Source organism: Cotesia glomerata, linkage group LG9, assembly GCF_020080835.1.
Source record: "Cotesia glomerata isolate CgM1 linkage group LG9, MPM_Cglom_v2.3, whole genome shotgun sequence".
NCBI classification, from domain to species: Eukaryota; Metazoa; Arthropoda; class Insecta; order Hymenoptera; family Braconidae; genus Cotesia; species Cotesia glomerata.
This window is the reverse complement of record NC_058166.1, coordinates 7,664,109-7,688,431: the sequence shown is the minus strand read 5'-3', so window position 1 is coordinate 7,688,431 and position 24,323 is coordinate 7,664,109. Positions and strand designations below refer to the sequence as shown.

General features: G+C 41.3%; 1 protein-coding gene across 1 annotated transcript; it reads left to right on the top strand.

Moving 5' to 3' along the window:
- The first annotated feature begins 22,352 nt into the window (after positions 1-22,352).
- Positions 22,353-24,009, top strand: LOC123272201. Its single transcript, XM_044738901.1, has 3 exons — positions 22,353-22,437; positions 22,502-22,822; positions 22,892-24,009. The coding sequence occupies exons 1-3, from the start codon at positions 22,353-22,355 to the stop codon at positions 23,980-23,982; spliced, it is 1,497 nt and encodes a 498-aa protein (XP_044594836.1). The 3' UTR covers positions 23,983-24,009.
- Positions 24,010-24,323: the final 314 nt, after the last annotated feature.

Here is a 24,323-nt window from a genome sequence, read left to right as displayed (position 1 = left end):
TCTGCTCCAAATGAAAATTCTGATGGTATGCTTGCAGTTCGTCCAAATACTAGTTCGTGGGGTGTGTAATTGGTTGCTTCATGAACTGACGTGTTATATGAGAACATTGCAAAGTCCAATCAGTTGTCCCACTTTCTATTTTGGTCGATAAAGGTTCTCAGGTACTCTGTTAACGAATGATGACTCCTCTCAATGGAACCGTTGCTTTGCGGGTGGTATGCGGTTGTATTAAGATGTCTGATTTTAAATAATTTACACAGGCTTTGCATCGTTTCGCTCATGAAGTTCGTTCCTTTATCCGTCAAGATTGCTCGTGGTGCTCCAAACAGACAGATGACTTTTTCCGCTAACGCCTTTGCAACATCTCCAGCCTCTTGGTGTTTCAGCGGAATGGCAATGGCGAACTTTGTTAGTAGATCCTGCACTGTTAATATGTATCTATAACCTCGTCTGGTTAATTCTCGTGGCCCATAGATGTCCATAGATATTTTCTCGAAGGCTGTCTCCGGAGTATCCGTGATGACCATAGGTTTCTTTGGTTTTACACGTACCAGTTTCCGTTGTTGGCAAATAAAACAGGTCTTGATGTAGTCCCTCACATCCTGCTGCATAGTCCTCCAGTAGAATTGGCTTCTTATACCTCCTACAGCCGATGTATGGTGGTCCCTTATTAGTGATCTTCTATTGGTGGCTTTCGGCACTTCTAATTTTCCGCTGCATAGAATTATTTTTATTTCCGTATTTGAAAATGTTTCCTTCAATCTTGATACGTAGTATGCTTGCATTGTTTTGCTGAGTATCTCGATCCCTGTAGGCATTCGTAGGGTTTTGCATTGTTTTTGTTCTGCCAACTGTTTCAACGATGCCACGACCATGTCCAGCACTTCTTCATCTGTTCTACCGATAGCATTGGATGCATATATCATTCCGAACCCCCATCTTATTCTTTTATTTATCATTAATACATCCCCTTTTTCTAGATTATCTTCTTGTATATTTCCCATATTTATCCACTTCATTTCCAAGAGTATATCGACTAAGTCCGAATTTATGTCTCCACTGGCAGGTAGGAAGAATACAAAGTTGTCGTTGACATCTGTTACATGCTGCTTGGTGTATTTTACATTTGATTCTTCCTCTGGATCGATGCGATCTCCCTCTGGCACACTTAACTCGGGGTTTGTTGGGTTTTCGCTGTCGCAGTCATCTGTACTCGTCGTTACTGGGTTTTCCGTCAATAACTGCCCCCATAGATTATTCCGATCCTCTAATTCCTTGTCTTGCGGTCCAGATTCTATTACTCTATTTGACTCATCATTACTTCCGTTAACCGCCACTTCCCCTCGTTCTGACTGCTGCATCCTACCTCCTTGCGTTTCCGGTGCCAAATGTGTATCTTTGTCATTCTCCGAATCTTCTAGTGACTCTTTCCTTCTGCTTTTACTTGCAGCATCTTTACTTCTTGTTTGATATTCTCGCTGATTACGATTATTTCCTGATTCCAGCCTTGGTGTTAACTTGGGTTTATTTTTGCTTCCTTTTGGACGTCCCCTTTTCCTTTTTTCTGTTTGCATTCCCGAGGGTCCCGCCACTGCTGATGTCAGCTCCATATCTACGTGGGATTCTTTTTCGAATTCGGAGTCAAATGTCGAATCGTCACTGGACTGCTCCATTCCTTTTGGCATTTGTTTTTTTTCTACGTGCTCTTTTCCTTGGACCGCCCTGCTCCGTTGATGATGTTGCTATATTTTCTTTCCTTCCTCTTTTTGCCATGTCTACTTCTGCTAACGGTAGGAGCTGACTATTTTCATCTCGTACTGGGTTCCTGGAAAGCGCGTCTGCATTTGAGTTGCTCTTACCTGAACGGTGTACAATTGTATAGTTATATTCTTCCAATCGATCGACCCATCGTCGTAGATGTTCACCAGGCCTTTTCGTCGATTTCAGCTACGCTAATGGTTGGTGGTCAGTGACTCAGGTGAAATTCCTTCCATAGATATACGGTTTAAATGTTTCTATAGCGTACATTATTGCCAGTAGTTCCTTCTTCGTGACATTATAATTTCGCTCGGCTGATGACATTGCTCTTGAGGCGTAACTTATTGCTCTATCTTCTCCAAATTTACCCTGACTTAATATTGCTCCCACTGCATATTCTGACGCATCTGTCGTGACCATGAAAGGTTTTTCGAAATCGGGATATTGCAATGTAACTCCTTCGCATAACTCTTTTTTCAATGTTTTGAATGCATTATCCTGGGGCTCTTCCCATACAAAGGGCGTGTCTTTTTTGAGCAGGTCCGTTAATGGTTTGGCCTTTTCTGCAAAATTCTTGATGAATCTTCTGTAATAGCCGGCTAATCCCAAGAACTCTCGGACTTTCTTTTCGTTTGTTGGTCTTTTGAACCTCTCCGCAGCTTCCACCTTCGTTGGATTTGGTCTGACTCCATCTGCGCTGATAATGTGCCCCAGATATGTAACTTCACACTTTGATGGTTTTAGCTTCAATCCTACTTTCTTCAATCTGTCAGAAAACTTTTCGTATTTCTGGCAGTGTTCCTCCAGCGATCTTCCATATATTACTCCATCGTCCATGTATACAAATAATAACTCCCCCTGTAAGCCTGATAACACGCACTCCATGGTACCCTGGAATGTTGGTGGAACTCCTTTAAGTCCCATTGCCATTCTTTTATAATGATAGTGACCCATTGGAACCGAGAATGCTGTTTTATATTTATCTTCTTCTGCCAATGGAATCTGATGAAATCCTGAGTCGAGATCGAAGACCGGAAAATATGTAGCGCCACCAAGTTGGTCAAGTATGTCTCGAATATCAGGTAGCGGGTATGAGTTCGGAATTGTTTTGTCATCTAATTTGCGAAAATCTATCACCAGCCTCCAATTCTTTGATCCGTCGGATTTTGGTTTCTTGGGCACAATCCATACAGGCAAACTATATGGTGAATCGGAAGGTTCGATTATATCGGCGTCCAGCATGCCTTGTATTTGTGATTTTAGTTCGTTTTTTAAATTATGTGGCATTCGGTTTTGTTTAACATTTATTGGGATATCGTCAGTCGTCCTTATTCTGTGTGGTGGTACTTTTGCTGCTTGAAGTTTCTCCCCAGGTAGTATGTATATGTCAGGCTCGTACCAAATATTTTGACGTACCATTTCTAATTCTTCCTCCCCAAGGTGTTCTGTTGGTATAATCTCAAGTATTTTGTCTGCTCGTTCTTGCCTCGTCTCCTCATTCGCACTTTCCTCGTAAACGCTATGTATCGTTGCTTCGTTTAATTTTTCTTCAAATTTTTCAACCTCCAGGTACGGCACTGTAAATATGTATTCCTTATCTGTTGTGTTGTAAGCATACATGCATGCTACCCCGTTGTTGACAGCCACGACTGCATCTCCTCGATAAACGCCAGGTGCTATGTCGCATCGCGGAATGTACCCCTCTTTTTCAGCATTGATCACCTTGACATGTACCAGATGCACGCATCTCCTAAGTATTCTGATGATCTCTTCTTGGAATTTAAAGTTTTTATTGGCAAGAGTTAAATTTTTGTTTTTGAAGTCGATCTTCACTTCTTGCTCTCCCAAGAAGGGTAACCCCAGGATTTCGTCTTCTTTTAGGTTGAATTCATCCCCTACGACATCGAAGATGGTTGTTCGGCCTTCGATTTCTAATTTCACCTGTCCTAAACTTATAACTGCTTCTGATGTGATTCCTTGGAGTCTCGTTCTCTTTGATCGGTCGATGTTTGCCTCTGTTCCCAGCGTGCTGTCCCTAATAAGGTTTATTTCTGCCCCAGTGTCTACTAAAAATGTTGCTTTTCCACCCTTAACTTCCTTCGTGTTGAATTTTATTTTTGTATGTATTTTCCCATATAGTTTAATATTTTTCTCTCTTAGCTTACGTTCGCTGTTTTCCGAGGTTTTTGAGTCGGCCGTTTCAGCGGGGGGTATTGCTGCCCCGGCCTTCTCTAGTTTAAATGGCTTGTGTTATACATTTGTTCTTGTTGACCTTGGTTCTGTTGATACTGTCTTTGTTGTGGTCGTTGCTGCCACTGGTTCTGAGATAGTCGTTGTCTTTGTTGCCATGATTGTTGTTGATACTGCGGGCTCATTGATCCATCTCTTCGGTTGTCTACTGGTTGTTGCTGCCATTGATTTCTTCTGTTCTGATAATTGTTGCCTCTTCCTTGTCCCCTGTAGTTACCTTAATATCCTCGACCGGCTTGATTATTATTGACATAGTAATTGTTACCATACGACCTCCTGTTATCGAAATTACTGGCATTATCGTGGTTGTTGTTCTTGCACAGTTGTCCGGTTCCTCGAAGGTTGTGTGCTCCTCGCCGTGCTTGCTGCCGTCTCCCATTTTGATCTGGACAATTACGTATAAAATGTCCTGGCTCTCCGCATCCATAACATTTTGGGCCACCTTGGTCAATATTAGCTGCATCGTTCGTAACGGTGAATACTAGTGGTTCCTCTCCGACTGATTCCCTGTTGGATTTCTTCGTTGACTCCTCGGCCTGCAATTCTTCCCCGTATGTTGCCAACCTGATTCTAGCGTGGTCTCTCTCTCTGCGGTGAACTCTGTCCTCCCTTAATTTATTCATTGCCTCCGTTTTTTCACTCTGGATCTCGGCTTCCAATGCCACTTTCAATGCATCTGTAAGGTTTCTAAGTTTCTGGGTGGAAACTGCAAATGATAGCTGTGGTGTGAGACCTAGAATAAATGTTTCCAGGGCCGCTGCATTTAAATCATTATTTCGATATTGTTTTTGGTCCGCTGTAAGTGTACTCCTGTCGATTTTGTTAGCTGCCTGACTTCTCATACTTTCTAAACGTGCCCCAAAATTTGCTACGCTCTCATTCTCCTCCTGCAATAATTTTGTTAGTCGACTTAATATTGCGAAGAAGTCTTCGGTACGCCCAAAATTTTGTCGTAATTTTTCTATGACTGCGTCGATTGTCCGAGCTGTCTTCATGACTGTCCTCATGCTGCCTACTGCAACGCCTGAAAGTCTAGACGCTAATTCAAAAATGAAGGTTTCTTCATCCCCATCCTTTAGCCTAGGGGTACAGTATTCAATGGCGTCGATAAATGGTTTGACATCACCTTCTCCTGAAAATACTAGGATGTGTCTCGTGAGTGATATGATGCGCTTCAACCGGGCTTCTTCTGTCTCCACCATGGTCGTCGCTGGTTCTCCTGATAATTCTTCTTCTGATTCGTCGTCTAGGACACCGTTCGTCGAACCGTTCTCTAATTTCCGTTCGTTTATTAGTGCGTCAAATGAAAGGTCGTCAAGAGCAATGTCGGAATTTTCAGAACTAGGGGTGGAGTCGTGTGATTCGTTATCGCGCCACCCGTCGAACCACGCCTGCCGATCCTCGTCACCAAATTCTTTTATATGATCAATTTTTGCGACTTACCTCAGTGCCAAGATGCTCAATTGAATTGTAATCTGCATTTACTGTTTCCCTGTGCCCTCTAAAATGATTAGTCGGCCTTCCTATTTCCTCGGAGCCCTGCTGATGACGCGTTTTTTTGTTGCTGGCTGTTAATTTATCCTCTGCGTGGCTTGTGTTCCTCTTCTTTGTAGTAGCTGCTTCTATTTCTTTATTTCTTTCTTTTCTGGAGACACTTGTTTGACCTCTCTCTCTCTCTCATTTTCAATTTATTTTCCTGTTTCACTGAATTCCTTATTTCTTCGGAGACACTTGTTTTAATTACTTTTCTTATTCCAGTTACCTTATTTCTTAATTGCACCTTACGTTAATTCTTCCTATTTCAATCAATTTCCTTATTTCAATAACTTTCCTTATTATATCACTTTTCTATGTCAATTATTCTTCTTTTTCTGGATTACTTTTTCTATTCCACTTATTTTTCTTATTTTAATTCACTTTTCCTATTTTCAATTATTCTTCTTTTTCTGGATTACTTTTTCTATTTCACTTATTTTTCTTGTTTCAATTCACTTTTCCTATTTTCAATTATTCTTCTTTTTCTGGATTACTTTTTCTATTTCACTTATTTTTCTTGTTTCAATTCACTTTTCCTATTTTCAATTATTCTTCTTTTTCTGGATTACTTTTTCTATTTCACTTATTTTTCTTGTTTCAATTCACTTTTCCTATTTTCAATTATCTTCTTTTTTCAATTCACTTTTCAATTTCAATTATCTTGTTTATTCAATTCACTTTTTCATTTTCAATTATCTTCTTTTTTCAATTCACTTTTCATTTTCTTCAATAATTCTTACTTTTATACCCGGGTATTTCCTAGAGTTCTCAGTTTTTCCGATTTCTGGGTACTCACCACTAAATTTTCCGCACAATTCACTTCATTCAATTCACTTAGCTGGGCGACAACCACGTTGGGCGCCAATTTTTCTGTTAGGTGTGAGCCTACACCTGCTTATTTACCTGTCACGTAAACAGACCTCCGGACTAGCTCAGCGTCTCACTGAAAAATATTTAGATGTTGATAAGGGGGTGGGTCGCTCAGTGAATGAAGAATACTCGTGAATTACGGTACTAATTCTTTATTGGGCATCCCCAAAGCATGGGAGTTGCCCGAAATGGCCCTGAGAGTCTCTTTTACAAACCAATTCTATTTATAAAAGCAAATCTAATCCAGTACAATAATCCATTTGATACAATACTTTTGATTCTATAACTGAGAGAGAGAGAGATGGGACAGCAACGAGAATGAGAGTCTTAGGAGACAATTAATCACGATGCAAGACAGCTCGGACTCGATATAGATTTGGACAGACTAAACGACTGACTGATTACAAGTGGCCGCTCTTCCTGGAGGTCCCAGGTTTATGTAACCTCGGTCGCAGATGCCGCCAAACACCTGTATCACTGCGCGGAACTCGTATTATCCCGCGGTTGAACTCAGATTATTCCGCCCTTAGGAACTAGGTGGTTATTGTCAAGTTCCCTAGTCAGCAGAAAATGGTATCAAGGCGCCGGAAGCGGATCCCTGTGCTAGAGTACCTGTTCGCTCGGTTCCCATGAGAAAGCGTCTCCTCAGCAACACGTGCGAGCAGCGATTCTCGGTAACCAGAGTCAGGCTAGAAATACAACGGAAATTCGGTGTCCAATTCAAGTGGGCAAGTTGGCCCATCGATTTATAGAAAATATATATAGAATATTGTTATGTCCACCCGCAAATTTTTTTTCTCTCTTCTCATTTTTCTTAATTTAAATCACCCGCGCAGATGGAAGACTTCTCCATGCGCGAAAGCCACAATAAAATGTAAGCTACGTGACTGCTAGTTGACTAGCGGGGACTTCTGCAATCTCAGCACCGCGAGCTTTTAAAAAGGCAATCAACAGCTTAATCCACGTCTTTTAATCCACGAGTTGGTTAATTCGACTTCCGCGTTTAACTGACGGGCCCGTGCCTTGTAGAGTCCTTTGCTTTAATTTGCTCCGCACTTAAAGGAAGTTTGGACACGGTTCAACCGGCAGGCCACGTATTAGTTATTAATATCTACGAGTCGGGATTCTCAAAGTTCTAATTTGCCCTGCACTTAGGCGAGAGCTCGGTCAGTAGATAAAAATTTAGAGAGTCAAAATCTCAAAGTTCTAATTTGCCCTGCACTTAGGCGAAATTTTGATCAATAAAAAAATCTAGAGAACCGGACCCTCAAAGTTCTAATTTGCCCTGCACTTAGGCGAGAGTTCGGTCAATAAGTAACTTAAGATCTCTTATAGCTAAATTTGCGCACTTTACTCTACGGGGGACTGGAGGACGTTAGCTCAAAATAAATAAAATTCATTCATAAATAATTTCGATCTAATAAAAATTGTGAAAGTGTAAAGGTTTTGGTGATTGTTAAATAAATCTTGAAAAGTGAAATCTGTTTCGAATAAGTTCATTTCGTAAAATAAGGACCCCTTAGAATAAGCAGCCCGAATCCATCCACATTCATTCGCTGCAAATACCAACAGAGGGTCCAATCAAGGAAAAGGCACTACGATCAGCTCCGGAATCACGGATCCGATCCTAAGAAATAATCCAGCAAGTAGTAAGTACATCTACTCCTAATTAAAATCCGTGTACAGTCTCAAACGAAGGTGTGGTAAATTCGTACTTCGAAAACGTCCCACAAAAAAATAATTAAAACAACGGAATTAAAACCTCCGTTGCGTATTCTTCAAACTGTTAGTCCAAACCTCCACCGTTTACGCTACCACTTAAACGCCCTTGGACATAACATAAAGAACACTGGTGGCAGCGGTGGGATATCGAATACGAAACTATTTAACTTTCGTTTGAGAAAATTTATAATTTTTAAATATTTTCTCTTTTTCTTTTCAAATCTGTCTTTTTTTTTTAATCAAGTAAATCCTACTGTTCAAAAGTTATTCAAAGTTTATTTCTATTTAATCTTGACAATTTTAAAATTTTTCTTATTAGTTAAATTTATCAAGTTATTTTATTTTTTAATTTTATAAAATTTTTCCTTTCTAAATTTCTTATAAAATATTAACTCCTGAAATTTTAGAACTTTTGTTGAAAAATTTTTTTTTATAAATGACCTTAATTTGTCCTCATAACTCGCAAAAGAATTTATTCTTTCGTCACATTAAAATTTTTGTTTAAAGGAGTTATTTCGATATTTAGCAATACTATTTTTCATCATCGGTTTTCGACTTCATTATTAGAAGTGGTAGAATAAGAGGTATTAGAAGTATTGATTAGAAGTGGGAGAAAATAATTGTTAATCAACAAATGCGTTTTTAAGCAATAAAAAAATTTTTTTAAGAAACGGTTTTTTGTTTTAGTCATAATTATCATCAAAGATTATATTATCAATAAAAAATTTTAAATTATCCCATAAACAATGCATTTGTTTATAACAATTTTTTAAAAAATAGGAGATAAAAATGATTAAAAATCATTTTTAAGTAGCTTCTGATCATAAGAAAATAAATCAATAATAATATTATAAAAAAACAATTTTTTTCAATGTTTAATAAAGCTTTATAATTATTCACCTTAGTAAATATATACTAATATTATAAAGAGGGAATATTTGATTGTTTGTTTGTTTGTTTGTTTGCATTGAATAGGCTCCGAAACTACTGAACCGATTTAAAAAATTTTTTCACTGTTGGAAAGCTACACTATCACCGGGTGACATTGGCTATGTTATATTATGAATAATTTGAAAATTTTTTTTAAATACCCGTGCGAAGCTGGGGCGAACTGCTAGTTGTTAATAAAAAAAAGAAAATTAACAATTTTTTAATTTTTCCAACGGGAGTTTATTCAAAGACCTTTGAAAAATAGCTCCACGTGAGGAGAAAAATTCTCAGATAAATAGTTTAACAATTATCGCACTTGCAATGTTAATGTTCGTACTACAAAAAATTGTTAATTAATTGATGGATAACTTCTTAAAAAATCGCGATAAAAATTTATTAACTACGGATTATTGTTTATAGATCTGTCCTACAGGCACCTGAATTCTTTCAATTTTTAATTATCATATTGACACACTAAATTTTTGTTTTGTTTAAAAATTGAATCACTTAGACCACTAAACCTCGCAGATAAGAAAATAATCGCATAAGCTTCTAATAAGTGGGATTCGCTGCTCTGGAATATTCCCCTTCCGCGAACCAATGAATGTCTTTGGTTTTGAATTACTTTATTAATTCTGGACAAATGTTCTCACGCGTGCCAGTTAACTAATTTTACTTACTTACAATATTAACTGCGGTCATTATTCTGCGTCTGAGATTGACCCTTTTATTGAATAGAAATAGTTAAGATAGTCGTAGTAAATAGATAGATGAATAGTGGTAATTTGAAAATAATGTATAGCGGTGGAAACAATAAACTTAACTTTACTGTAGAAACGGATGCCGTTAACTGTTGCCGCTACAAAGCCGGCATTATCATTATTAACTACACTCTGGAAGGGATGCTCACCACAGGACCAGATGACAGACTTGGCGGTGCTGTCAGATTTCCAAGGCTGGGTATTCAGGTGTCTGTATGGCTCTGCTATCATTACTAAGTCTAACTCTGGTTCTCTTGCTGTTTGCATAAACAGATCATGTCTAGCTTCGCAATGGTTTAGGTTTAGCTGCAATATCTTCATGTCTGTTTGTTTGTTATCTTCTCGAGTGCCTCCTTAAATACTGGGCACCTGGATGCGCCGGCATGATGGGCCGCGTTCTCCGCACTTGGGTCCGCGTATAATATGCCAGCACTTGAAACATTGGATTGGTCTCCTCGTAGCTCTGATTCGGCAGTTGGCCCAGCCGATCCGGACTTTACCGCTTCCTGCCAAGATCTTCCGCGCTGCAGCTGCTGCTAGTGTCACAACAGCTGTCTGAGTACCTCTGCAAGCCTTACGAATCTTAATTGTCCCTAGTGGTATCTCGCAGGTTTCTCGGATTACTGTTCACAAGGCGGCCTGAATATCCTCCTTGGTTGTGGTATCATCAAGATCTCGGATTTCGACGTCTTCCTGTAGTCCTTTGCAGATTACCTTCGCGTCTTCTTGGAGGATGCCCATGATGGTCTTCTGTAAGGCTTGGCCTTGGTCAGTGCTCTTCCTCGAAAGCCTAATCTGCAAGCTCCCGGTCCTAGTTCTTTGGATCTTATCCACTATAGTACGGGCCTGTTCGTCAGGGACGTCCTGCTTTATTCGCTTCATTATCTCAGCATACTTTGCCGTCTCTGCTAGGCGGATAATCAGTGCGTTCAGCCTGATCCGTTTGCACGGTTTTTTCGGCTTAGGCTCTGGCCTGGGCTCCTTGGGCGGTCGCTTCTAGAGCTTTTCTTTTGCTTGCTCTCTCTTGGATTTCCTTGACTGGACTGTTTGCCACTCATTCACCTCCTTTTTTCCGCCGTTCTGTGTTACCGCGTTTTTCGGAGGACTTGGTTTAAGGTCCTTTTTCTTCTTAGTACGGCTGGTCAATGATTTTGGGGAATTTCGCTCCTTCCTTTTCCCAGGCCTGATATCAGTTCCAGTTTCCTCTCCGTCTTCGACAACTGACTCGACGTCACTCTCACCACCTGTGTCCATCTTTACGACAAACGTGTTGGCTTTTGCAGGTGAAACTGCTGTCGCACTCGTCTTCATCACGACATTACCGTGTTGCTGTTGGATGTCCTGCTACTCTTTGTCCAGTTTCTTGAACCTTTTCAGGGCACTGCAGATGTTCGTCGACTTCGACTTCTCGTCGACTTCGACTCGAGATCTCCTTGTGGACATTTTGCTTGGTTTGGAGAGAGTCCTGCATTCCACTGACTAGCTTCTCCAGATGTACCAGAGAATCGGTGCTCTTGATCTTTGCACTAAGTAGCAGTGGGTCTTGCTGGGCATGAGGCCTGTTTTCACTCTTGTTTGTTTCCTGTGAATTACTCATACTTTTTGATTTACCAGCGCATCGTACGGAGTAGAGCGGGTTGCCATAACTAGGAACGGGTGTACCCTCGGAGATAATACTCCTACCCCAATTCCCTGAGGCCTAGCCGACACTTAGCCAGTCCCGGAATACACGGACGGACTAGACTCGCTCGGAGCGGTGAAGATTCCGATCTCTTACACTCAATACGTACTTCCTAATCAAGGCCCGAAGTAGCTGGCTCCTGATCTACTGCTGCAACTTACACCTCGGCAGAGCAAGCTCACATCAGCCGTGGCCTGCATCGTCGGAAACTACGATACAGGTTCCGGTAACTCCCAGTGGGTCACAGCAGAGAACGATCGTCTTGCTAGGTCAGTTAGTGTGACCAACCCATTACAAGGGAGTTTTGTCCACGGGAGCTTATTTTGTTTAGTTATGGTTTGGTTTTGTTTGGCTACGTCCGGTAGCAGTTTCTCCTCAGCCCCGAATGTGTGTGTGTGTGTGTGTGTTTGTGTTTGTGAGAGTGTGTGTGCGCGTGTGCGTGCGCGTGTGCGTGCGCGTGTGCGTGCGCGTGTGCGTGCGCGTGTGCGTGCGCGTGTGCGTGCGCATGTGCGTGCGCGTGTGCGTGCGCGTGTGCGTGCGCGTGTGCGTGCGCGTGTGCGTGCGCGTGTGCGTGCGCGTGTGCGTGCGCATGTGCGTGCGCGTGTGCGTACGCGTGTGCGTACGCGTGTGCATGCGCGTGTGAGTGCGCGTGTGCGTGTGGGTATGTGTGTGCGTGAGCGCGTGCGTATGTGTGCGTGAGAGCGTGCGTGTATGTCTGTGCGTGTGCGTGTGCGTGTGCGTGTGCGTGTGCGTGTGTGTGTGTGTGCGTGTGCGTGTGCGTGCGTGTGTATTATTGACAACATTACCGACTAAACATCCTTCTCTTTCTTTCCCCATAGATGTTACGGGGAAGACTGGATCGAAACCGCGTTATCATTACTTCAATCCAGTCCGTGTTACGTCTCACGACGGTTGCTCCTAGTTACTAGTCTCTTTCTGCGATTTTTTCCTTTAAAAGACGCTGCACATAGGCTGCAACAGCTGACCAGTTATCTTCTTTTTTGATCATGCAGGTTTCTAAGCTCTCAGGGGAGAGCGTGGTGCCAATAGTTTCATCAGTACTGCTTTTGTAGTCCTTCCACTGGTCAGACTCAAAGAACGTAAGCTCGACGTTGTCAATTTTGTCTGGGCAGTATTTGCACGTTGGTGTGCTGTGCAGTCCCACCTTAAAAAGATAGGCATTAAACTGCCCATGTCCCGTCAATAACTGGGTCAAGAAAAAGTCCGTTTCTCCGTATTCCCGAGAAAACCAGAATTTTATGTATGGGATCAGGCGTGCCGTCCATCTGCTTTGATATGTCTGCCCATATCTCAGCTCCATAAAGCAGTACCATGTGGACTGCGTCTAGAAGAACTCTTCTCTTTTTGGTTCTTGGTCCCATAGTGTTGGTCATGATTCTTGCTAGGCTAGACACCATCTTGCTGGCTTTTTTGCACGAACTGTCAAGGTGTTCGCGAGAAGATACTTTCTCGTCTATCATCACCCTCAGATAGCGCAGGGCCCTTGTTGACGTCAGTGTTATTTCTTCGATGTCCACAGCGAATGGTTTTGGGAACCATTTTTGACGTGTCACAACAACCATCTCGGTTTTATGCTTGGCGAGTTTCAGGTGGTGTTAATCAAGCCAGGTCTCAACGGCGGCAATGGTTTCCCGAACCAGTAATTCGGCCTCTTCTACGCTGTCTAGTACTATCGTGGCCGCAACGTCGCCGTTGAACTTAGTGATCGCATCTTCTATATTTGCCAGTTTCTGTCGAAACACACTAAACCCTTCGTTAGGTGAGAGATAAACGCTCATGAAGTAGGTTGTGGGGGTTTAAATCCAGACAAAACCTGCTCTACTTCCGCTGTTGTTGACAGTAACGTTCTTTGTGTTCACAATCTAAATTGCTGCCGTGCCAGCTCGTTTGCAAACCATGTTTTACCTTCGATGTTTAGATATTACTCGCAGATAAAGCAGACGTCGATTTTATCTTCAAAGACACGCCGGCGCAGCAGGTTTTGCGCCAAGGCGCACCTATTCAGGTTGCCTTGTAGTATGCGTGTCGTTTCTGCCCTCTCTTGGGTTCTGCAAGTGCTGTGCGGAATGCCCTGCAAGCTCCAGTGCCAGAAATATGGCATAGACCATCCTGGGCAACTTTGTCCGGAGCACAAAGGAATCATTTTGGCTTCTCCGTGCAGTTTACGGCCTTGTGGTTCACTCCGCCACGTCCGCGCGCGTGCGCGTGTGTGTGTGTGTGTGTGTGTTTGATCCTCTTATAACTTTTGAATGGCTTGACCGATTCCATCGCGGTTGGTGCCATTCGAAAGGGCTTGAGCGAACTTAGATTTTGGATACATCAGATCGATTCGGACCCGTAAATTTTGAGAAATCTCAAAAAAACTATGAAAAAAAATTAGGAAAACGGTTGACCCTAAAGGCCATCCCTGCAACTTCCCGCTAATTTCGTTAATACTTGGGCGCTTAAAATTGCAACTACGTATTTTTTGAGCTCTCTATGCTTAAAAGGATACATTTTTATGCTTTTGAGCTCAAAAGTCTGATAAAAGTTTCATAGAACACTATTTTTTGAATTTTCAAACTGCAATAACTTTTGAATGAATGAACCGATTTGTACGCGGTTAGCGGCATTCGACGCAGTTTCTTAATCCTCATGAAAAATTTTTAAGTTTTAATTGGAGAAACTGGAAATTTCGGAGTCATTCCGAAAATAATACGTTTTTGAGTTTTCTTTTCTGCATGATATCTATCGAAGGAATAAATCGATTTTGACCGGATTAGCGGCAATCGACCCGGTTTTGTAATGTTGAGAGCTGATAAGTTTTTGGAGTTGATTGATAAAGCCGTTTAGAAGTTATTCCAAAGAACCACTTTTAAAAAAAAATTTTTTTACAGTTTTTTTTAGATTTTCCGAAATCCCTCAGTCCAAATCAGTCCAAATTGTATTCAAAATCTGAGTTTGGCCAAGCCCTTTCGAATGGCACCAACCGCGATGAAATCGGTTCAACTGTTTAAAAGATATAAGAGGTTTACATTCTTTCACACACACACACACACGCACACACACACACACACACACACATAGACACACACGCGCGCACACACGCACACACGCACACACACACACACGCAAACACACACACACGCACACACACACACACCTACACACCCACACACACTCTCGGGGCAGAAGAGATACTGCTACCGGGCGCGTCTCCCCGAGCGGATGGGAGAACGCTCGCTGTCCTTGGATGACACTTAATCTCTTAGTTGATGAGGTACAGCGGGTAGGAGCCAAGCAAAATAACCAAACAAAATACGCTCCCGTGGACAAAACTCCCCTTTAATGGGTTGGTCGCACTAACTGACCTAACAAGACGATCGTTCTCTGCTGTGACCCACTGGGAGTGACCGGAACCTGTATCGTAGTTTCCGACGATGCAGGCCACGGCTGATGTGAGCTTGCTCTACCGAGGTGTAAGTTGCAGCAGTGGATCAGGAGCCAGCCTCTTCGGGCCTTGATCAGGAAGTACGCAGTGAGTGTTAGAGATCGGAATCTTCACCGCTCTGAGCGAGTCTAGTCCGTCCGTGTATTCCGGGACTGGCTAAGTGTCGGCTAGGCCTCAGGGAACTGGGGTAGGAGTACTATCTCCGAGGGTACACCCGTTCCTAGTTATGGCAACCCGCTCCACTCCGTACGATGCGCTGGTAAATTAAAAAGTATGAGTAATGCACAGGAAACAAACAAGAGTGAAAACGGGCCTCATGCCCAGCAAGACGCACTGCTACTTAGTGCAAAGATGAAGAGGACAGATGCGCTGGCACATCTGGAGAAGCTAGTCTGTGGACTGCAGGACTTTCTCCAAACCAAGCAAAATGTCCACAAGGAGATCAAGTCGAAGTCGACGAACATCTGCAGTGCCCTGAGAAGGTTCAAAAAACTGGACCAAGAATGGCAGGAAATCCAACAACAACACGGTAATATCGTGATGAAGACGAGTGTGACAGCGGTTCCACCAGCAAAAGCCGACACGTTTGTCGAGGAGATGGACACAGGTGGCGAGGGTGACGTCGAGTCAGTTGTCGGAGACGGAGAGGAAACTGGAACTGAAATCAGGCCTGGGAAAAGGAAAGAACGAAATTCCCCAGACTCAATGACCAGCCGTACTAAGAAGAAGAAGGACCTTAAACCAAGTCCCCCGAAAAACGCGGTAACACAGAACGGCGGAAAAAAGGAGGTGAAGGAATGGCAAAAAGTCCAGTCAAGGAAGTCCAAGAGAGAGCAAGCAGTAGAAAAGCTCCAGAAGAAACCGCCGAAAGAGTCCAGGCCAGAGCCTAATCGGAAAGAACCGCGCAAACGGATTAGGCCGGACGCACTGATCATCCGCCCCGCAGAGACGGCAAAGTATGCTGAAATTCTGAAGCGAATAAAGCAGGACGTCCCTGACGAACAGGTCCGTACTACAGTGGATAAGATCCAAAGAACTAGGACCGGGAGCTTGCTGATTACGCTTTCGAGGAAGAGCGCTGACCGAGGCCAAGCCTTACAGAAGACCATCGCGGACATCCTCCAAGAAGACGCGAAGGTAATCTGCAAAGGGCCACAGGAAGACGTCGAAATCCGAGATCTCGACGGTACCACAACCAAGGAGGATATTCAGGCTGCATTGCAAACGGAAATCGGAGAAACCTGCGAGATACCACTAGGGACAATTAAGATTCATAAGGCCTGCAGAGGTACTCAGACAGCTGTTGTGACACTACCAGCAGCTGCAGCGCGCAAGATATTGGCAGGAAGCGGTAAAGTCCGGATCGGCTGGACCAACTGCCGAATCAGAGCTACGAGGAGACCAATCCAATGTTTCAAGTGCTGGCACTTTGGACATCTTGGATCCCAGTGCAAGAGCAATGTGGATCGGTCTAAGCTATGTATTAGGTGCGGACAAGAGGGACACAAGATTGCTGAATGCAAAACCCAGCGAAATGTGTATTATGCGCGGATCAAAGTGCGGAGAACTCGGCTCATCATGCCGGCGCATCCAGGTGCCCAGTATTTAAAGAGGCACTCCAGAAGATAACAAACAAACAGACATGAAGATATTGCAGCTAAACCTAAACCATTGCGAAGCTGCACATGATCTGCTTATGCAAACAGCAAGAGAACTAGAGTTAGACTTAGTAATGATAGCAGAGCCATATAGATACCTGAATACCCAGCCTTGGGAATCTGACAGCACCACCAAGGCTGTCATCTGGTCTTGTGGTAAGCATCCCTTCCAGAGTGTAGTTAACAATGATAATGCCGGCTTTGTAGCAGCAACAGTTAACGGCATCCGTTTCTACAGCTGTTATGCACCACCTAGCCTATCCATTGTTGAATTCACTGAATTCTTGGACAAACTGACCGAGGACGCCAAGCAGCATTATCCGGTCGCGATTGCCGGTGACTTCAACTCCTGGGCAGTAGACTGGGGCAGCAAGCAGACAAATGCGCGAGGAAAGCACTCCTCGAAGCTTTCTCTACACTAGATGTAGTCCAGCTCAACAGTGGTGATACGCCAACCTATACTAAAGGGGAAGCAAGCTCTATTGTAGATCTCACTTTCGTCAGCAGCAGCCTCATCAGTGGGAAATACGACTGGAAGGTGATGGATATCTACACAGCCAGCGACCACAAGGCAATTCTCTGGGAAATATTACATGACCGGAATACAAGAAGACCAATCAAGTCACTCAATACCATTGGATGGAAAGTGAAGTCTTTTGACACAAGCACATTGATAATAGCCCTGAATAGTGAACCGATTACTACTGGACCCGCAGAAGAAATGACCAAGGACCTGATGAAAAGAGTTGTCCAGGCCTGTGACGCAAGTATGGTCCGGAAATGCAGCATAAGCCAACGCCCGGCAGTACACTGGTGGAACGACCACATCAGCGTTCTTCGGAAAGAGTGTCTAAAGAAAAGGAGAATATCCCAGCGTGGCTATCGACGACCTACCTCTGCGGAGCTGGTCGCAGAGTACAAAAAAGCCCGTCGATTACTGAACAAAGCCATCAAGGATAGTAAGAGGCAATGCTGGAAAGAGCTCATCAACGAGGTGGACAAAGACCTGTGGGGTAGGCCGTACAAGGTGGTCATGAATCACCTAAAAGTCAAACAAATGCCGGCACCCACATGCCCACAACTTCTGCAGAGAATCGTTACCGCGCTGTTTCCGCAGCAACGCGAGCTTCACTACCAGCTAGCTCAAGGAGAACTGGAGGACATTCCAACTGTCACGGAAGAAGAACTGACGGAGGCTTGCAACCGCGTAGGGAATAATAAAGCACCGGGATTAGACGGAATCCCTAACATTGCCTTAAAAACAGCTATAAAGGCAGCACCGGCATTATTCCTGGATGTTTACAACACCTGCCTCAAAGAAGGGATTTTTCCTCGAAAGTGGAAACAGCAACGGTTAGTGCTGCTTCCTAAAGGGAAAAGCCACCGGATGAACCGTCATCTTACCGCCCACTTTGCATGCTAGATACAGCGGGTAAGATATTCGAACGCATAATTCACCAGAGAATTGAAGCAGTAGTCGACCCACTCCTGGCAGACAATCAGTATGGATTCCGGAAAGGACGATCAACCCTGGACGCAATCAAACTGGTTGTTGATACGGCCAAGGAAGCAATCGCAGGAACCAGATGGAAGGGTGGAACGAAGAAGTATTGCCTGGTGGCGACCCTAGACATCAGAAATGCCTTCAACTCCGCCAATTGGGAATGCATCATGCATGCCCTCCAAGAGAAGAATGTACCAGAATACTTTCTTAAGATCGTAGCAAGCTACTTTGAAAACAGGGTCCTGAAGTATGACACGAAGAACGGTCCAAGGGAGTATGCTATTTCTGGAGGTGTACCACAAGGTTCAGTTCTAGGCCCGCTCCTGTGGAATATTATGTATGACGGCCTATTAAGACTAACTCTGCCAAGAAACGTCAAACTCGTAGCATATGCAGACGACGTAGCCGTAGTGATCGTTGCCAAACATCTTGACGAGATAAACCATGTGTTCGATCTCACTTTCGAGCGCGTTAACCGGTGGATGGACGCAGTGAACCTGCAACTGGCGCAACACAAAAACTGAGGCAGTGCTTATTACCAGCAGGAAAGTGGTAGAGACAATTAAGCTGAAAGTCGCCGAACAAGAAATCACATCACAACCTTATATTCGATATTTAGGAGTGATGCTTGATGCCCGACTCAACTTTAAGCAGCAGGTAGAACACGTCAGTGCCAAGGCGTCAGCAGTGGGAACAAGTCTAGCACGACTGATGCCGAACATCGGAGGGCCAAAGCAGAGCAGAAGGGTACTGTTATCATCTGTAGTCACATCGGTGCTTACATATGGTATATCTATTTGGACCAACGCTCTCGAGATGCAAGAATCATGGAGGAAGGCTGGACCAGTATACCGACGGTGTGCCTTAAGAGTCGCCAGCGCCTTCCGCACAATATCCGAGGAAGCAGTGTGCGTTATTTCCGGAACTCTGCCTCTCAGAGTCCTCGCTGAGGAAAGACGGAACCTTTATCATCGTAAAAGGTCAACTACACTAAGCGCTGAAGAGCTCAGAACTGAAGAACGGCAAAACAGCTTTTGACCGATGGCAGCTCCAGTGGGACGCTGCAGAAAAAGGAAGATGGACGTATCGTCTTATACCGAGGATCGACGACTGGTTGAACCGGAGTCATGGAGAGGTTAACTACTACCTTACGCAGATGTTGTCAGGACACGGCTGCTTCCGAGCCTATCTTCACCGCTTTAAGCACGACGATTCTCCGGAGTGCCCATCCTGCCCAGGTGTCGCTGAAGACGTGGAGCACGTGATCTTTGCATGTCCTCGTTTTAACCAACAGCGCGATGAATTAGAGAAGATTCTAAAAAGAGAATTCAACCGGAGACAATAGTAGAAGAAATGCTGTCATCAGAAGCTGTCTGGAACGCCACGAGCACCTTTGCCACTGAAGTGCTTACAGAGTTGCGGTCCATCGAGAGAAAAAGAGCAGAAAACAGAAACTAGAAGGGAGATAGAAATAAAAAACATCTTAGCCACCAGAAGGAAGAGCGGCAGCTAATTCCTCCCCCCGCGAAGAAATGCCTTACGGCGGTACCATGGGGGATCAGAGGATAGAAGAGAAAGGGGTTTAGGGTTTAGTGGGTAGGGGCGTTAGTGTCGAGTTAGTATGACGCTGCGTCGAGTCGCCACATATCCAGGCCAAACAGCTATGCCTAGAATCCGTAAAAAGGATTCCCCCTACAAAACACCCACACACACTCATAGATGTATACATATTCATACATACATACATATGTATATGTATGTGGGGTATTCCATGTCAAATCGACCACTTTTGAACTCGACCCCTTCAGATTTCGCTGAAACTTTTTCATTTTTTTCTACCCTTTGAAAAACGCTTTTGAGAATTTTTTCAAATTTTTTTGACCAACCCAAAAATATTTATGAATTTTTTAAAAAAATGGCTCTTTTATTTTCAAATAGCCATAACTTTTTTTGACATTGACTTTTGGGTACCTTTTTTTTTTTTAAATTTTTGTTTTTGAATGAACTTTTTGAAAAATTACACAAAAAAAGTTAAATATATTAAATTTAACGAAATAATCGGATTTTTCGAATAAAATCGTGATTTTTTCAAATCACGTCGTTTTTTTTTTTTTTTTATTTTTCAAAAAAAACTTCAATTAATTTGACAACTATTTCCGTGAAGCCCGGAATGGGCCAAATTTTTTTTTTTAATTGAAAAAAAAAATGTCAAATTTTCAAAAATTGACAAAATTTTTTTTTTTCGTAAAAATTACTTCTTTAACTAAATAAGTCCTATTAATCGATTTTAAGGTATTATATTGTCCACTAATAAGCTTAGTCTGCGATTATGCTGCCTACGATTCAAATTTTAATACATCAATTCGATCGATAATCTAGAATATGATAAAAATAGCTTTACCCATAGTCAATTAAGCAGATGTTATACGGTAGTATGATTTCATTCGTAAGTGAAACTTTTGCAGTTTAATATTTTAACTTTCCGATAGAATGGAAGTTGTCACATATCATACCCATTCCAAAGAAACCTAATGCCTCTGATTGTACTGATTATCGACCTATATCATTATTATCTAATTTGTCAAAAGCATTAGAACGGTGTGTGCATGATCAAATTGTGAGATACATTAATGACAATGATTATTTGGATAAATATCAGACCGGCTTTCGAGAAGGTTTAAACACTCAGACTGCGGTAATAAAATTTTGTGATGATGTACGACTAGCGATGAATGAATCTAATATAACCATAGCTGTACTCTTTGATTTAAGTAAAGCGTTTGACTCGGTAAACCACAAAAGGTTATTGCATAAATTACAATTTATGAACTTCTCTGATTCATCAATAGATTGGATTAACTCTTACTTAACTCAAAGAAGACAGTCGGTCTATTTCAATGGTCATGAGTCATCTTGGAAGGATATTATAAATGGCGTACCTCAGGGTAGTGTGCTTGGACCCTTACTCTTTTCTTTATATATTTCTGATCTTGCGAAACGGTTAAAATGTAAATATTTATTTTATGCAGACGATCTAATTATATATGCTTCATGTTGCCCATCGCAAATTAATGAATATGTTGCTATGTTGAATAATGAGATAGAAAAAATTGTTGATTGGTGCAATTTAAATTGCTTGAAATTGAATGCTACAAAAACTAGTGCTATTATACTAGGAAGTAGGCAGAGAGTTAGCAGTAATTTTTGTAAAAGTGCCCAAAATATAATTGTCAGTAATCATGTGATTCCATATGTACAATCAGTTAAATACTTGGGTTTGATAATTGATAATACTCTATCGTGGGAGAATCAAGTTGTAAGCGTATGTATTCGTGCGATGAAAACGCTAGCGCAACTAAAAATTAATAATGAAATTTTTAATGAACAGTTACGCATAAAATTGGTTACGACCTTGATTTTTCCCATCTTCGATTTAACACACTTTTCTGTTTTTAATCTTTCTTGAAGGATCAGTTATTTAAATAATATTAAAATCTCTATTTGATAAAATAAATTTATCTAAACATTATGGAGTCAAAAACGCAAATCTCTCGGTGTTGTAATCCATTCAAGTTAAAACCACATAATAAAACAAGTGGTTTACGTCATGCGACTGATAGTGTAAAATTATTGTTAAGTTTAGATGATTGTAGTTTACTATGTAGTTCGTGTCGAAAAAAAGCTTCCGAATTAGTTAATCAACAAACGAACACTGTTGATGTAAATGATCATGAAGGCAATAACTCTAGTGACAGTAATGAATCTAATGATTCAGTCCGACAATGATAGCAATACAACTGCCACAGATCTCCCTTTATCTACATCATTCCGTAAGTTATTTAATTATTTATACTCAAATACTTTTCTAGCAACTATATGTTTTATTATATTTTTAAGGTTCTTTGTCCTTCAGTAGCGAACCCCAAGGTTCTCAATCAACATCTGCATCCCAGGTTAGCGCTGCAACTCAACTACCCATAATAAACCAAGCCTTACAACTGTTAAATCAATCACCAATTCCATCAAGAAAATTGAATAATAATCGATTTCTGAACAACAAAATAAATCGAATATCTGACAGCTTGAAAAAAGTTTTGCTCTCTTCAACCGATGAAGAGTCGATCGATGATGAGTCGATCGATGATGATGCTGCAAATTTTCGCTCTTTAATTGAAAAGTTACACGACAAATTCAACGATAAAGACACAGAAAAATCTGTAAAAGTGAAGTTATGAATACATCAAAACATTGGTCAAGGGTGGCTAAAAATTTGGTTGAAGAAAAAGGTATACTGTCAACACCTGAGTCAAAATTAGGTATGTATAGCATAAAATCAAAACCAACTAAAAACTTAATTACTTAACATTTTTTTTATCATAGGGAAAACAATTACTAATGAAGTGAAATTAAAGGTTGAGAATTTTTATAACGATGATGAGTATAGTGCGCCGATGCCCGGGATAAAAGACTTTGTTTCGATTCGGAGTGATGATGGTAATCGAATCCACGTCCAAAAACGACTCATTTTATCTAATTTAAAAGAACTGTACCAATGTTTCCATGAAACTAACCCTACAGAAAAAATTGGATTTTCCAAATTTGCTTCTTTGCGACCAAAACATTGTATATTAGCTGGAGCAAGTGGAACACATACTATTTGTGTATGTACGATCCACCAAAACGTTAAATTGATGATGCTTGGTAATTATCAAACTAGTTAATAATTATAAATGCATGAATTTTTAGTTCACTTATGTCCTTTCATTTTAGGTGCAAATGTTTACTCTTTAACAAGAAATACAGAAAATCCTATGAAACACTACAGTGATTGCTTGAATATGATTATTTGTAAGACTCCATCGTATCAATGTTATTTGGGTGGATGTAAGAACTGTCCGGGGGTAGATGAGTTGAGTAACAATTTATTGACATGTTTTGAGGACCAAGAAATCGAAAATATTACGTATAAGTATTGGATATCAAAACCAAGATGCAGTTTAGAAACTTTTATTAAGCCAGCAGAAGAATTTGTCGAAAATTTTTGTGGCGAATTAAAGACTCTTCTTCCTCACACATTCATCGCTAAGGAACAAGCAAAATTTTTAAAAACATTGAAAGAAACATTACAACCAAATGAATTTGTTGTCATTTGTGATTTTGCAGAAAATTATGCGTTTGTAGTGCAGAACGCAGCATCTGGTTTTCACTGGAATAATGACCAGGCCACTGTTTTTCCGGTGGTTATTTACTATAAAGTAAATGACAAACTTGAACACAAGAGTTTAGCGATTATTTCAGACTGTAATAATCACGATGCTGTAGCTGTTCATGTTTTCATCAAATTAATAACCGATTATATAAAAGACCTTCCTGAACGCTGCAATAAAATTTATTATTTTTCTGATGGGGCTCCTCAACAGTTCAAAAATTTCAAAAATTTTGTAAATTTATACTATCATGAAGAGGATTTTGATATTCCTGCTGAATGGCATTTTTTTGCGACTGCCCATGATAAAGGGCCGTGTGATGGGATTGGAGGCATCCTCAAACGATTTGCAGCAAGAGCGAGTCTCCAACTTGCAGTTGATAAGCAAATAACAACGCCTATCGGATTTTTTGAATGGGCATCTGATCCGGATAATTTGCCAAATATTATGGTCAAGTTTTCACCCATTGAAGATTATGAAGCAGCAGCAAATGATTTAAATGAACGATTCTTAAAAACCAAACCAATTGTAGGCACTCATCAAATACACTGTGTAATTCCGGATAAAAATGGTTGTTTGATAGTTAAAAACTTTTCAAACTCGAATGAATACAGAATTTGTAAAATATTTAAGCGTCAGAGAGAAAATAAATAAATAATTGATGCATTATTTTCGAAATCATTGAGAATTAACTGTATTAATCATTAATCCCAGTCATTATAATGGCACGTAAAGCTTGTAGGTAAACTATATAATTTCTAAAAATCGATGGATCGGACTTATTCAGTTATAGAAGTAATTTTTACGAAAAAAAAAAATTTTGTTAATTTTTGAAAATTTGACATTTTTTTTTCAATTAAAAAAAAAAATTTAAAAAAAATTCGGCCCATTCCGGGCTTCACGGAAATAGTTGTCAAATTAATTGAAGTTTTTTTTTGAAAAATAAAAAAAAAAAAACTCGACGTGATTTGAAAAAATCACGATTTTATTGGAAA